The following is a 13,620-nucleotide window of genomic DNA, read 5'->3' on the forward strand; positions in this document are numbered from 1 at the left end:
AAGATGATTATGGCTTTTTCCCTCCTCTTTAATGTGTTTAAAGATTTATTTATTTATTTATTTATTTATTTGACAGAGAGAGAGAGAGGGAGCGCACCCAAGCAGGGGGTAGCGCAGAGGGAGAGGGAGAAGCAGGATCCCTGCTGAGCAGAGAGCCCGACACGGGGCTCGATCCCAGGACCCCGAGATCATGACCTGAGCTGAGGGCAAATGCCTAACCAACTGAGCCACCCAGGCGCTGCTGATATGGTTTAACAATAAATTGCAGTAGAAGATTTCTTAAAGATAAGTCATCCTTGCATTGGGGAACACTGGGGGTAAACGCTACTGGATTGTATTTTTTTTTTCTCTTCATGCATTGCTTGGTTCATTTACTAAAATTTAAATTAAGATTTTTCTTCTTAATTTTTAAATTAAGATTTTAATATTTATATGTATAAATGAGATTATCAGAAGTTGACAGTTTTTTTCTGTAAAAGTCAAGATAGTGGATATTTTACACTGTGCAACTGTACAGTCTTCACGGCAACTATTCAACTTGGCTGTTGTTGAATGAAAGCAGCCATTGTCAATACATAAACAGATGACTGTTGTGTGTGTGTTCCAATAAAACTTTATTTATGAACACTGCAATTCGAATTCCATATACTTTTCATATGTTACCAATATCATTCTTTCAAGTGTTTTTTAACCTTGAAAACTGTAAAGACTAGGCCTAGCTCACAGGTCATATAGAAACACTTGGCAGGCTGGATTTGTCCACAGGCTGTTGTTTGCTGATCCCTGGTCTACATTTTTCTTGTTGGAGAATCCTCTTCGTCTAGTTTGGAGTCAGTGTTATATTAATAGTGCTCAGTGAACTTTGAAGTTTCTATGCTTTGGAACAGTCAAAATTACATGGGAATTATCCTTTCACTGAAGGTGATAGAACTAGTTCATAAGACCACCAAGCTTTGGCACATTTTGGGGGAATTAAATTACTGAATATTGTTTCCAGTTTTCTCTGGTTAAAGGAGTTCTTCTACTTATAAACTTTGAACTTGTGAACTTCTATAGATATAAAGCTCTACACCAGTAATCCATTGGTTCCTCCTGCCACCAGGATTACATTTGTGTTTGGAAAGACCACTCTGGCCGTGGTATAGGGAGTGGATTGGACTGGGATGAGTGTGGATGTGGGAGGGAAGGCACTGTTGTCCAGGAAGGTGGTGGCCAAGACTGTAGATGAAAGAAGAGAAGTCAGAGAGACTGTAAAAACATTTTGGAGGTGTGTTGGGGTCTGCAAGACTACTTCCATGTTCAATGATTCACTAGGAGGACTTCGAGGATTTGGCATATAGTCCTACTCATGGCTACAATTTGTTACAGGCAATAGATAGATACAAAGAAAGATCAGCAAAGGGAATGGTCCCTGGAGTCATGTCCAGAGGAAACCAGGTGCAAGCTTCCAAGAGTCTTATCCCAGTGGAGTCACACAGGACATTCTTAACTCTTCTAGCAACGTGTTGTGCCAACACGTGTGAAATGTCCACCTGGAAGCCTCCCAGAGCCCAGAAATCCAGGGTTTTTTTCAACTGTCAGAAGTGGAGGCACTGTTTGCCTAGCACATACCAGAATTTCTGAACCCCAGAAGGAAATCAAGTGTTTAGCACAAACCAAATTGTTTGTACAAACAGTTTAAGCTCAGTGAACCACTCTTTTTTTTTTTTTTTAAAGATTTTATTTATTTATTTGACAGAGATAGAGACAGCCAGCAAGAGAGGGAACACAAGCAGGGGGAGTGGGAGAGGAAGAAGCAGGCTCATAGCGGAGGAGCCTGATGTGGGGCTCGATCCCATAACGCCAGGATCACACCCTGGGCCGAAGGCAGATGCTTAACCGCTGTGCCACCCAGGCGCCCCTCAGTGAACCACTCTTATCAAGATGCGGTGGAACTCTCCCCAAATCCAACTTCCCAGACGCCAGCCCTGGGCAACCTTGTGAGCACGCCTTTCCAAGGATAACAGTCTTAGGCCTACAATGCTAGTTCTTTTCTATGTTTTCTGACCCCTCACTATGTTTTCTGCACAGGAAGTACATTCTGTATTTTTCTACCACATTTTTACCCAAAGGTTAGAGACTTATTTAGGCTCTTAATGCTTAGGAGTAAATAGCTTTGTCATTGAGACATGTGCCAGAGGATTCTCACGTCCCAGGTAAGGCAGGTGAAGCCTGCACAAACTGTTAATTAATCCAGATGGGACAACATTGAAGACTTCCTCTCTGAATTGCACAGGGTCAGGTATTGGGGGTGCAAATGGTGAACAAAACCCAGCCATGATCTATGTGTGCCTTGATGAGCTCACAGTCTAGCGAGGAAAGAGAGACATTTACCAAATAATCACAAGGAGAACTATTTAAAGACAAAATGTGAACTCTTCCCTGAAGGAACGGCGTATAGTACAATGAGAGCGAAATGTGGGCCTCAAACATGGTCTGCAGGAGCAGGGAAAGTTGCTCCGAGGAACGGGTGTCTGCGCTGAGCCTTGAGCGATGGGTGAGCATTAGCTGGGGGCGTTGGTATTGGAGGTGGCGAGGGGAAGGGGGATAGAGAAAGAGTCCTAGGGCTAACACATAGACTAAATTAAATGAAATATGCCAGAACCTCGAGACACTGGAAAAACACCACCATTTTTTTTTTTTTTTTAAATCTTCTCTGTATCTGTTTACAGAGTTTCTACAAACAGACTCTGAAATCTTCAGGATAGCAGGTCAATTTCAGCCCAACAAGAAAAGGATGCGGAGATGCAGCTGGGGGGAGCTGGGAGCCCAAGCACATTTGCAAAGAGCTGCTCAGAGCAGAGGATCTGGGGCTTCTCTGATAAGCGGGGAGTCACGGAGGTGTTTTCAGATCTAGAAGCTTCCATTTGAAATCTCACACACCACCTCTTAGCACTGAAAAGCCCAGTGCTTTCTGCAAGTGGCACTGTGAGCGACCCACGCACCCTCTGCTCTCCATCCCCTAGGCCCAGACTCTGAAAGGGAAAATACCAGTGTCTGGGTCCCGATCTGAGTTCGGTCCAACAAGTATTTATTCATATATTTATGAAGCTCTCCTAGGCGCTGGCTTCTGTCACGGGGCAGGGAATGACAAGGTGAATAAAGCCAAGCCCTTGTCCTGGAGGGAGGTGTGCCTTAAGTGCCCAGTTTCCTGTCTTTAGGACGATGGAGGCAGAGCTGTCTACCCTTCCTCCAGCCAGCACCTGCGCTGTGCTCGGTTTCTCACTCCTGGCGTTGGCCCTCCCAGTGGCTAGCTTTCCACCCTCTCTCGGGGTCCGGGTCAGCTCTCTCACGGCAGATTCCTCGTCCTCAGTTTCTGTCTTACTGCCCTCAACCCCACGGTCCCTTTGCGGCTACCCAGGGATGAGGCTTCAGACAGCACAGGCCCTTGTCACATTGGAGAGTCTTTGCTGTCTTTTGCCATTTGCTTGGTCTCTTGTCTTGAAAAACAAAACACAGTAAGAACAAAAAGAATAGACGCATTATCGAATAGTTTGTGTTTACCTGCGGAAATGGAGCCTGTAGGCTCATTTCTTAGGTGCTTATGAGGTAAAATCTATGGACAATAAATAATTTATTAATGGAAATTTACAAGCCAGCTACGTATTTCGCTTGGAGTGCGGAGTTTCAGAATTCTACACAAAGAGGGATCCTCGGTCTGGTCCTTGAGTTTAAAATAGCTAGAGATGGAAAGGAAAGAAAGATTTCCAGGTGGAGGACACAGGGTGGGCAAAGGCGTGGAGCGGGAAAGGATCTGGTGGGTTCTTGGACCCGTGTACTTCCGTGTGACTGGAGCCAAGGGAGGAAGCAGGAGAAAGGCTTGGATGGTCTCATGGGTCACATTGCTCAGGAGTCTGGTCCCACGGGAAAAATTTCTCAGTAGAAAAATAAAGTGATAAGGTCAGCATTTTGGAAAGATTGCTCTTTATGTGATAACAGCCCGGGTCACACATGATAAAGGAATGACCTGGGAGAGTGGGCACCAGGAGGAAGGTGGACAGATCGAGGGGACATGGTTGAGTTGGACTTGACAAGACCTAATGACTGCTTAGAGGTTGGGGGGTCTGGAGTCAAGAATAAAAGTTTTCTGCTTTGGGAAGCTGCGGCTGGGGAAGCAGTGCGAACAGTGGTTCAGTGCCCAGCCCCTGGGCCTAGGAGCAGTGGAATCCTGGTTTCCATGTTAACTTGGACTTGCTATGAGCCCTTCTGTGACTCAGTTTCTTAATTTGTAAACTGGAGGAGGATTGCATCTACTTCAAGGTGTAGATGAATTGTAATGTTTCTTGTGGGCTTTAAATGAGTTAGTATATATGAAACCTTTGGGTGGGGAATGGCACGTAGTAAGCACTAATAAATGTTAGCTAATATGAGTAGGGTGGGTCATCAAAACTTAAAGGTACACAGCTGTGTTTAAACTATTAAATAGTGTTGCACAACTCACAAATTCTTACTGATGTGGTTTTGGAACACAGGTGAGGTTCAGTGGGGTTGAATCCAGAGCCAACGGCCAAGAAAGAATTCTTGAGACGTCTTTGGTGCAAAATGGTGGTTTATTAAAGCGCAGGGACAGGACCCTTGGGCAGAAAGAGCTGCTACCCCAGATTGTGAGGGGTGGCTGATTATATACTATGGGGTTGGGGGAGGTAAGGAAAAAGGGAGGTTGAGAAAATATTTTCATATGTTAAAGAAGACTCACAGGATACCGAGGCCTTGCTGTTGTCAAGTTAAGGTTGTTTACCCCTCCAGTAAGACATTAACATGAAGATAGTTGGGAACTTCCTGGAGGAACATTACACTGCCCACTTCAAGTATCTGTCTATGGGCTGCAGGTTACAAAGACATTTAATTGTATCTACATTCCCTTCCGGAAGCTAGGTTATTGATAGAAATGCTTTGTTCTTTGTAAATTGCTAAGACATTTGTAAACTGAGGGAGAATCACGTCTTGCAGGTTTGTGGTCTCCATAGGTTAACTATTTCTTTGTCCTTCAGGGCAGCCAGGAGTGCCTGAGGAATGTCACGTACATCCCATGGGGAGGTGGGGGGGGGGGGCGTCAGTTTCTGCTTTGTCCTCAGCTAGCCTTCTGTTCCCTCATCACTTACCTCTTCTGTTTCTGTTATTCTTCTGATATTGATCGTGGAAATTTGCATTGTTTTTCTCTCACCTTGTAACAACTCATCAGAAATGTTTATGACCTGGATCCCTTGTTTGCTGTGAAACCAGCTCTGCCCAAAATGCAGTGAGCTCTACTCAAGATGCTTTAATGGGTGTTTCCAATAGAAGAGTTGAGTGGTTATTCAGACAACGACGGAATTAATATATGAATACATTAACTTGGAGCTGCGCTTGGTGTGTTTAAAATATTATTACATGTACGTAGTCATTCAACAGATACTTGTGGTCCACCTAGGAAGTGTGAAGCAAAGCGTGAGGTGTTGGGAGTCCAGAGCCGGGTACAGGAAGGCAGCATGGTCAAGGGCAGGTGTGTGGCCCTCGGTGATGAGGAGTATTGAATTCAAGTTCTGTCTCACCCCCACCCCCACCCCGGGGCCTGATTTTGCTAAGGTGCTTTTATTCCCTCAGTCTGGAAGAATTACCTTCTACTTTGCAGGGGTGTTGTGAGTTGTATAAAGCCCTGGAAGAGCAGTTTGTATACAAAGGAAACCCTTCGAGAACTCTTACAGTCTCCGTGCCCTCAGGAGCTCCCCATTTGCACTATTATTATTCAGATCAGCCTCTGTTCTCTGGTCTGGCTGGGGAGCCAGTGCAGGGGAGGGTAGCCTGGTAAGTGAAATGACAGGAAGAACAAGCACTGGCGTAGGAGGACTGGGAGTTCAAAGTCCAGCACGCAGCGTTGATTGAGCACAATATCAGATACATTTATCCTGCAAGAACCTGATACAGGTTTAGCATCAGATGAGGGTGCCAAGCCGGTGAGATCAGCTTGCAGGCATAATCTTACAGAGCCGCCTCGCATCAACCCCACAGAGCAGGAGCTATTATTGTCCCCAATTTACAGGTGGGGAAACTGAGGCATAGAGAGGTGAACCTAACTTGCCCGAGGTCACAGAACTAAGAAACCAGGATTCAGACCGAGGCATTCCAGCATCGGAGCCTGCGTTTGGGACCACTTAGTACCCTTTTGCCTTCTGCCTCCTCCTCCAAACCTCATTTTACAGCCAGTGAGAGTGTGGCTGACGGTTCTTGACAAAATTACTCAAATCCAGGAAAATATAGGGAAAGGTCAAGTAGAAGAAAAGTAATGGATCTGGAAGAAAATAAGGCCTAGCCATTTCTTTTCTCCAGGCTGAGCCTAAGAAACACCAGGCCAGGGGCGCTTGGGGGGCTCAGTTAGTGACGTGTCTGCCTTCTGCTCAGGTCACGATCCCGGGGTCCTGGGGTTGAACCCCGCGTGGGATTCCTTGCTCAGGGCAGTCTGCTTGTCCCTCTGTCTCTGCCCCTCCTTCTTTTTGTGCTGTCTCTCTCTCTCTCTCTCTCAAATAAATAAAATCTTCAAGAAAATAAAAAAAAAAGGAAAAAGAAACACAAGGCCAATCAGGCTCCTTCCTTCCTTTGCCCGGTTTCCAAAGTGGCCCAGCCAAGCTCTTCTCTTGTGGGATGTGCAGCTTAGAGCTTTCTATAGGGTTTTTTTTTTTAAGCATCACATTTTAAATCGGCTTCACTCTCTTTTCCTGAGAGGCATTTGCTGCACCATTTCTCCTGTTCTCTGCTGAAAGCCCACGTGGACAGCAGTGCGGGGCTTGTGCTGCCTTACCGGCGCTTGCCGCTAGAGGGCCCTGCGCCTGAGATTTCAATTTCAACGCATCTTCGTAAAAACTGGCCCACAAAGTTCTGTTCCATGCAAAGAGTAATTTTGCAGACCCGTTGGTCACAATCTAGTTCATTTGGAAATCTGTGAAGGGGAAAATAAGATAACACCCATTTTACAGAAAGAGAATCTGAGAACCAAGCCCTTAGGGGATGGGGTGAGTAGCTTCCATCTTTATAAATTAAGAGTCAGAGGAGAGAAAGCGAGGGACAGGAGCTCGGTGGTCCCGAGTCCCAAAGGCCACGTGAGGAATTCCTGGGCACCGGTTCCCTCCCAGGCTTGTTCTCCTGCAAGACCCAAGGAGCTCTTCTTGCCTCTGCCTCTATTCCTTCTCCCCCACCTGCCCCTGGGGCTGTAGGACACTAGCAATTTGACTGGGTGAGCGCACCAGGCAGAAGCAGGGGCAGGTTAGAGAAGGACCATGCTCGGGAGTGGTCCCTCAGCTCACGCAAAGGTGAGGTATGCTTTTATTTGAGGGGAAACCCAGTCTGTTCAGTATCCCTTTGGGACTTCTCCATCCTATGACGAGTCTCTTTAGTTCTTCCTTCATGTCCCTCCCTAGCGGGGCTGCCTTTCACTCACACCTGGCTCATTGCTTCAGGTGATGTTTTCGCTGGTCTAACTCTGCAAGTCTCTTCCCTCCAAGGTGTCCTTACACTGACGTCTGCATTCCGACATTCAAGGCTTGCCGCAACTGGATTCCACTAGGCCTGCTGGCGTCTGTGTATCAATACGTGCAATGTGCACCTTCTGCTGGAGCTGGCCGGTCATGTTCACTTCTGTTCAATAGCGTTTATTGCTCACAAGCAGGGTACAAGGTGCCACGTTGGCTGGTGGCAGGTGCCAGGGGAATAACACGCTCACCTCGCAGGATCACTCTCTGGTCATGCAATCATGGACCTCGCCCTTCAGTACATACGTGCAGTGTGGAGGGAAACAAATCCCGGTCTATACTGTGAGGCACAAAGAAATGAGTGGCAGTGATATAAGGCCCCGGGGGGAAAAGGAGGGCAAAGAAGCCATCCTTAATTTGACCTGTGATACCAGGGAAAGCTTCACAGAGGAGGTGACGTTGGAGCTGAGCATTGACGTGTGTGGCAGGTGTCGGGGGTGGGGTCGCACACCGATGCGGAGGCGCTGTGCAGTCAACGGCAAGGGACAGTGCACGTGCTCCGCGCGTTGGGGGCGGCGCCCAAAACACCCCGCACAGACCCGGGCCTCTGCTTCTTTCCCGTGCTTTCCTCAGTTGGGTGCCATCCGTCTTCTTCATTCTCAGCCAGATCCTAGCCTTCCTCCGGAGTGCGGCCTCAGCCCCACCTCCTTCATGAAGCCTTCCCAGACTGCGCTACCTCCTGCCGCTCCCCGGAACGTGTGATTCCGCATTTAACTGTAGTGTCTGTGCTTGCCCTGCGCAGGGCAGCCAGACCAGGGCAGACGTTATGGTCGTCTGATACGTTGGGGGTCTTGCAGCCCCCGACACTGAGCTAATGGTGGTCAGGGCTAGACGGTTCCATGGACCCATTCACTGGGACTACCACCTTCCTTCTGCCTAAATGCAGCTTATTTCTGCTGCCCAGCCTGGGCTTGTTCGTGGGGATTTAGGAGTTGGCTGGCTCTGGTGCTCACACCTAAGGGAAACGGTTCTTCACATGGTGACTTGAATGTGCTGCTCAGCCATGGGTGATTCCTCCTCGGCGCTGGCGGGAGGGGCAAGGGCATTGAACCAAAGCGTGAAGTCCCTGACTCTCTGGACCGAGCCTTAGTGACAGGGGTAAAGCCAGTTTCATCATCTACACCGTCATCTGCCAAGTTCCCTCTGCCAAGAAGAATGGCCCACTTCTTCCGAGGTGTCTTGTTTCCATGGTTGGGTTGCACTCAGCTCCCCTAAAGTGTCCGAAATAGAGCCGGTCGATGCCTTTTGGTGAATGGGGTACTGGGTAGCGTCTCTTCTTCTTGCCGAGGCTGCTTGGAATAGGTATTAGTCTAGTTCTGCAGAGAAATGGAACCAACAGGAAACAGGTAACTATGACAAGGAGCTGGCTTGTGTGCCTGTGAAGACTGAGAAACCCCAGGGTCTGCAGCTGGACAGCTGACCGTGTCTCCAGCCTAAGTCCGAAGGCCTGAGAACCAGGAGAGCTGGTGGTGCGAGTTCCAGTCCAAGTCCAAGTCCTAAGGCAGGAGGACTGATGTCCCAGCTCCAAGACAATCAGGCAGAGAGAATTAATCCCCCTTGACTCTGTCTTCTTCTAGTCAGGCTCTGGAAGGATCGGGGATATGCACCCATCCCGGAGTGGGGATTCATCTGCTTTACTCAGTGGGCCAATCCGAATGTTAATCGCATCCAGAAACGCCCTCATAGATTTCCCCTAGAATCATGTTTAACCAAATATCTGGGCACCCCATGATGCCCCAGTCAAGATGAAAGCCTGGCCAGGAAGAAAATCTTATGAGGCTTCTGAAGCAGAGCCTGAAGAAAAATGCCCCAGCTGTCTAGTCCCACAGAAAGCGCATTTCCCAGCATTCCATTTGGAGAGCGTGTCTGCACAGCTGAGAACCACACCTCCACTGGCTTCCCAGGTGACACTCTCATGTCCGGGTGGGCTGGTCCAGCCACCTGTCCCCTGCACGAGGTTCCTGGGCAAAGGGGCACATAGAGGCTGAAAGCCTCATCAAGCCACGTGCTCAGAAGGGGCTGCGTCTGCCTCAGGGAAAGGGTGCTTTTGTCTCATTTGTCCAAGGTGCTGCGTGGACCGTGGAGGCCACGCATCAGGGCTCCTCACAGACATTGAGTGTGATCAGAGCATCCTAGGTGGTGTGTCACGGCCTAGGACAGGTGTGCAAAATATCGATCCTGTCTACATAGGGGGTTGCTGGGAAGGGTCATCACCTCCAGTCACAAAAAGTCACATATTGGGGTGTGATGGTTTGCAATCTCCAGGTAAGACGTGTACAGAGAAAGTCCGGGTCCGGGGCATCCGCCGGGGCATTGATGGCTGTTGAAGCTCCGTTTCCACAGGGAGAAGCCTGGCCGGGAGCCTAGATCACATTTTCATAGGTGGAAATTGCTGGAGGTTTGCTGTCCTGAGAGCTGGTTTTCCCCATCTGTGCACGAGAGGGAGTGGGAGCCGCAGGTTAACGGAGAGATGCTGCTGGGGAAGCCGGGCCGGGCGGTACCCGGAACAGACACAGGCACAGGGAGAGGCCTCGGGCCTCCTGGTGCTGGCGGCATCTGGGCCAGCAGGGCCTCGCCCTTTGCGGAGTCCCTCGACTCTGCTCCGGTCACCCACGCGCAAGCCCTTGCCCAGAAAGAAGCGGCAGGAGGGAAGGGGGCATTGAATTGATTTTGATTATCGGCTTGGGCAACATCCGGGCTCAAGCTGCCTGCCTTCCTTGCTCCTAGCTGAGCCTCGGCTCCTTCTGAACCCCCATAACTACAGCTCACATACTGGCAGGTCACCTCCACTAGCGCCCTGTGCTCTAATTACGTGGAGCACTGCAGACAGCCTTCCCACTGGCTGGATGAGTCTCAGTCCCTGGGGGAGACTTGGGCCTTGGGCTGGCAGCTGCATCACCCGCGGTCCCCAGGACTCGCCCCTCCCCCCACGGGGTCCCCCAGATTCACTGTGAGAACATGGCACAGGCTCTTGGTCCTGACGTGCTGGCCACTGACATCCCCTACTGCCTGGTCCCCCAAGGGCTCCCTGGTCTCAGGGGATGCGAGCCACAGCGTGGAGCGCTACACGGCCCTGGGCAGCACAGCGCGCTCCAGTGTCGTCGGGCTGATCGGCCAGGTGCCAGCACCGCCGAGGGCCCAGCCGACCTGGAGCCTCCCCACACCCTGCTCCCGAATAAAGTGGACCCAACAGGAAACACAATTCTTCTCAAATTACGTAATGACCAACCAATAACTGCCATCGATCTTGTCTAGCGGACGCGCTTTGAGATGCCGCAACCCAGGCCCCGATGAATCCCTCGGAGCCAGTCCTTGCCAGTGTCACCTCCTGTGTCCTCCCACTGTCCTTCAGATCCCGGCTCACACATGCGGCCCCCTGCCCCTCACTTCTTCCTTCCCCTTCCCCTGTCTTTTGTGCCTCCGTTGTCCCTTCGTCTCCTTGTCCCTCTGTCCCTCTCCTGAGCGTTGAGGAAGCGAAGTCCCTTCTGTCTCCAGGACGCGGGCTTAGCGTCCCACCCCAAGCGCCCTGTGCACTGAGCTCTCGTGCAACGGTCCTGCGAGTGCAGCTCCGAGGTGCCCTCTACCGAAGCAGCTCTGAGTCTCATTTCCTCACCCACTTGCAGCCAATTTCCTAATGTTTCCTCCCAGTCTTCATTTGTTCTCACGGCTTTCCCTTCCCCCTAGACTCCCTGGGTTCCTATTTATCTTTCATGATGATTTTGCTCAGTTATCAAACAGGAACACTGACAAAACATTTGATTCGCCAAGAGATCCCAAAGCTGTCCTTCTGACTGTCGCAGAAACGAGGGTCCTCTTAGACAGTGACAGATGCCCCACACCGAATGTCTTCCCTCCCCTCCATGCCTGGTCCAGAGCAGGACACTGAGGCACAGAGCTCTGTGAGTGTCGCTGTTCCATTGCAAATTGTTGTGCAGGTTGCACACTGCACAAGTCAGCTGACAGAGGAAACGGGAACGAAATTCAGCCTATGTTCTACTTGCCAGTCTGGGCACCAGTGTGGGACTGTGTCTGTCCAGAGGGGGGCACCTGTTGTCTAATTTTATTCTGTGAACCGGCTTGGGCCCAGCTGCTCTAAAGGCTGGAATTTCCACACCGCAGTTCAGACGCTTGGGGGCTCCTGCCCTTAGAGGCAGGCTCAGCATCCCCAGCAGGCCAGCTGGGAGCCGGACTCTGTGCAGGTATGAAGCACCTGTGGGCCAAGGCCCTCAGCGGTTAGTCCCGAGCAGGGCAGAGAGGAGCAGCAAGGGCACCCGCTGGCCCCAGCTTGGATGGACAGGGAACAGCAGAATGGCTGGAACGGACAGGGTACGGCAGAATGGCTGGAACGGACAGAGAACAGCAGAATGGCTGGAACGGACAGGGTACAGCAGGATGGCTGGAACGGACAGGGGACAGCTGAATGGCTGGAACGGACAGGGTACGGCAGAATGGCTGGAACAGCCAGGGTACAGCTGAATGGCTGGAACGGACAGGGAACAGCAGAATGGCTGGAAGGGACAGGGCAACAGTGATACAAAATCACAAAGGATTTACCTTATCAGTCTGCAATGTGGAATAAATCCTGTTCACTGGCTCCTCCTTGGCAGGGAGATCCTGCAAAACACCCATCTTCCCCTCAGTGAGGCGCCTGGGCAAAACCTTGCGAGGCACCCTTCCTGCCTCTGCCGGGCCTGCTGCCCCCCCTGCTCCCACGCCCAGCAGGAAGCCTCCTCTCCCGGCCCCAGCTCTGGTTCCATCCCACCTCGGAGAGGGTCAGGGCTGGGTGTGGGGCGGGAGGAGTGGGTGGCAGTTGGGTAAAACCCTCCAGAGCCAAGAGGAGGGGTTTGCGTGGTTCAGACTGAGTCTCGCTCACTGAAGATTTGGGCGCTGCGGACCTAGCCGCCCGTCAGTCCGAGCACAGAGCCAGATGGACCAGTCCACTCCTGTAGACTTCAGGGCGGCAGGCCGGTGCTTGTAGAAACCTGGTTCAGAGCGGAGGTGGGGGTGGGGCAGGCAGGTGGGAGGAGGGGTGTGCCCCCGCCAGGCCAGGAAGTTGAGCTCAAGAGGACCTGGAGTGGGGGGCTCCTGGGAGGGGCTCAGTTGGTTAAGCGTCTGCCTTTGGCTCAGGTCATGTTCTCAGGGTCCTGGGATCGAGTCCTGTATCAGGCTCCCTGCTCAGTGGGGAGTCAGCTTCTCCCTCTCCCTCTGCCTCTCCCCCTGCTGGTGCTCTCTCTCTCTCTCAAATAAATAAATAAAATATTTTTTAAAAAAGGCGGGGGGACATCTTCCTGTTCTGCCTCCTGTTCCCGGGTCGGTGGGCACCTAGCAGCCCTCCCTCGTGGAGGGCATTCCGCGCCTAGTCAGGCCTCTCGGCTCACCCAGAGCCAGACCCCCACGTGGCAGCGGACGGCCTCCACCCCTGGGACTGCCATGGGGGGACGATTGGCCACGTTCCTATCCTCGTAGAGGGACTCATGGCATCCTTTCCCTGACACGACGATGCTTGGTTGGCCTGCTGCCCCCGACTCCCTCTCCTGGGGGGGGGTGAGGACCCATGAGTGGCATCAGCTCACCTTGGATTGGGGGATTTCATCGTAGATTCTGCCCTCCGCGGGCGGGGCGTCTCTCGTGACCATGACGTAAGTGTATATTGTTTTCTTTGAGACAGCATCTGGGTCACAAAGAAACATGGAAGCACAGTGCGTGAGAGGCCGGTAGATTTTAGAGATGACCTAGTCTAAGCTTGTCTTTTTAAGGTAAAGAAACAAAGCCCTGAAAAGTCAAGTGGCTACCATGGTCCTGAGAGGGAGGCTCGGGTCCTGGGTCTGCCTCTCCCTCTTGTGGGGATTCCACGTGGTGTGGGGGGCTCCGGCTCAGGCTGGGCTTGCCCAGGGCTCGTGGGGACCCTCTGCTCTGGAATCCCCATGAGGCTGACGAGATGCTCCCAACCCGGGCGGGCGCTCAGGGGTAGCTTCCTCGCAGGGTCTTTCGTGGCATCTCTGGCACGTGGCACTGACGGCCTCGCGTGGCTCTCTGTCTTTTCATGCGAGGGTCTTGCTTTTTCAGCGAGACTGATTCT

General features: G+C 51.4%; 1 protein-coding gene across 4 annotated transcripts in view; it reads right to left on the bottom strand.

The window, feature by feature from the left end:
• Positions 1–4,570: 4,570 nt before the first annotated feature.
• CD84 (CD84 molecule) overlaps positions 4,571–13,620 on the bottom strand; it is a 30,148-nt gene continuing 21,098 nt past the window's right edge. For all 4 annotated transcript variants that reach the window (XM_045784514.2, XM_045784515.2, XM_045784517.2 and 1 more), the window contains 3 exons: positions 13,115–13,212; positions 12,096–12,155; positions 4,571–9,970 (listed from right to left, as the gene is read on the bottom strand). In XM_045784514.2, the coding sequence (XP_045640470.2) occupies positions 9,905–9,970; positions 12,096–12,155; positions 13,115–13,212 (224 nt within the window). In that variant the 3' untranslated portion in view covers positions 4,571–9,904. The remainder of the gene's footprint in view (positions 9,971–12,095; positions 12,156–13,114; positions 13,213–13,620) is intronic.

This window comes from Ursus americanus, chromosome 2 (genome assembly GCF_024610735.1).
Source record: "Ursus americanus isolate L20-20 chromosome 2, mUrsAme1.1.p, whole genome shotgun sequence".
In the NCBI taxonomy this organism is placed as follows: Eukaryota; Metazoa; Chordata; class Mammalia; order Carnivora; family Ursidae; genus Ursus; species Ursus americanus.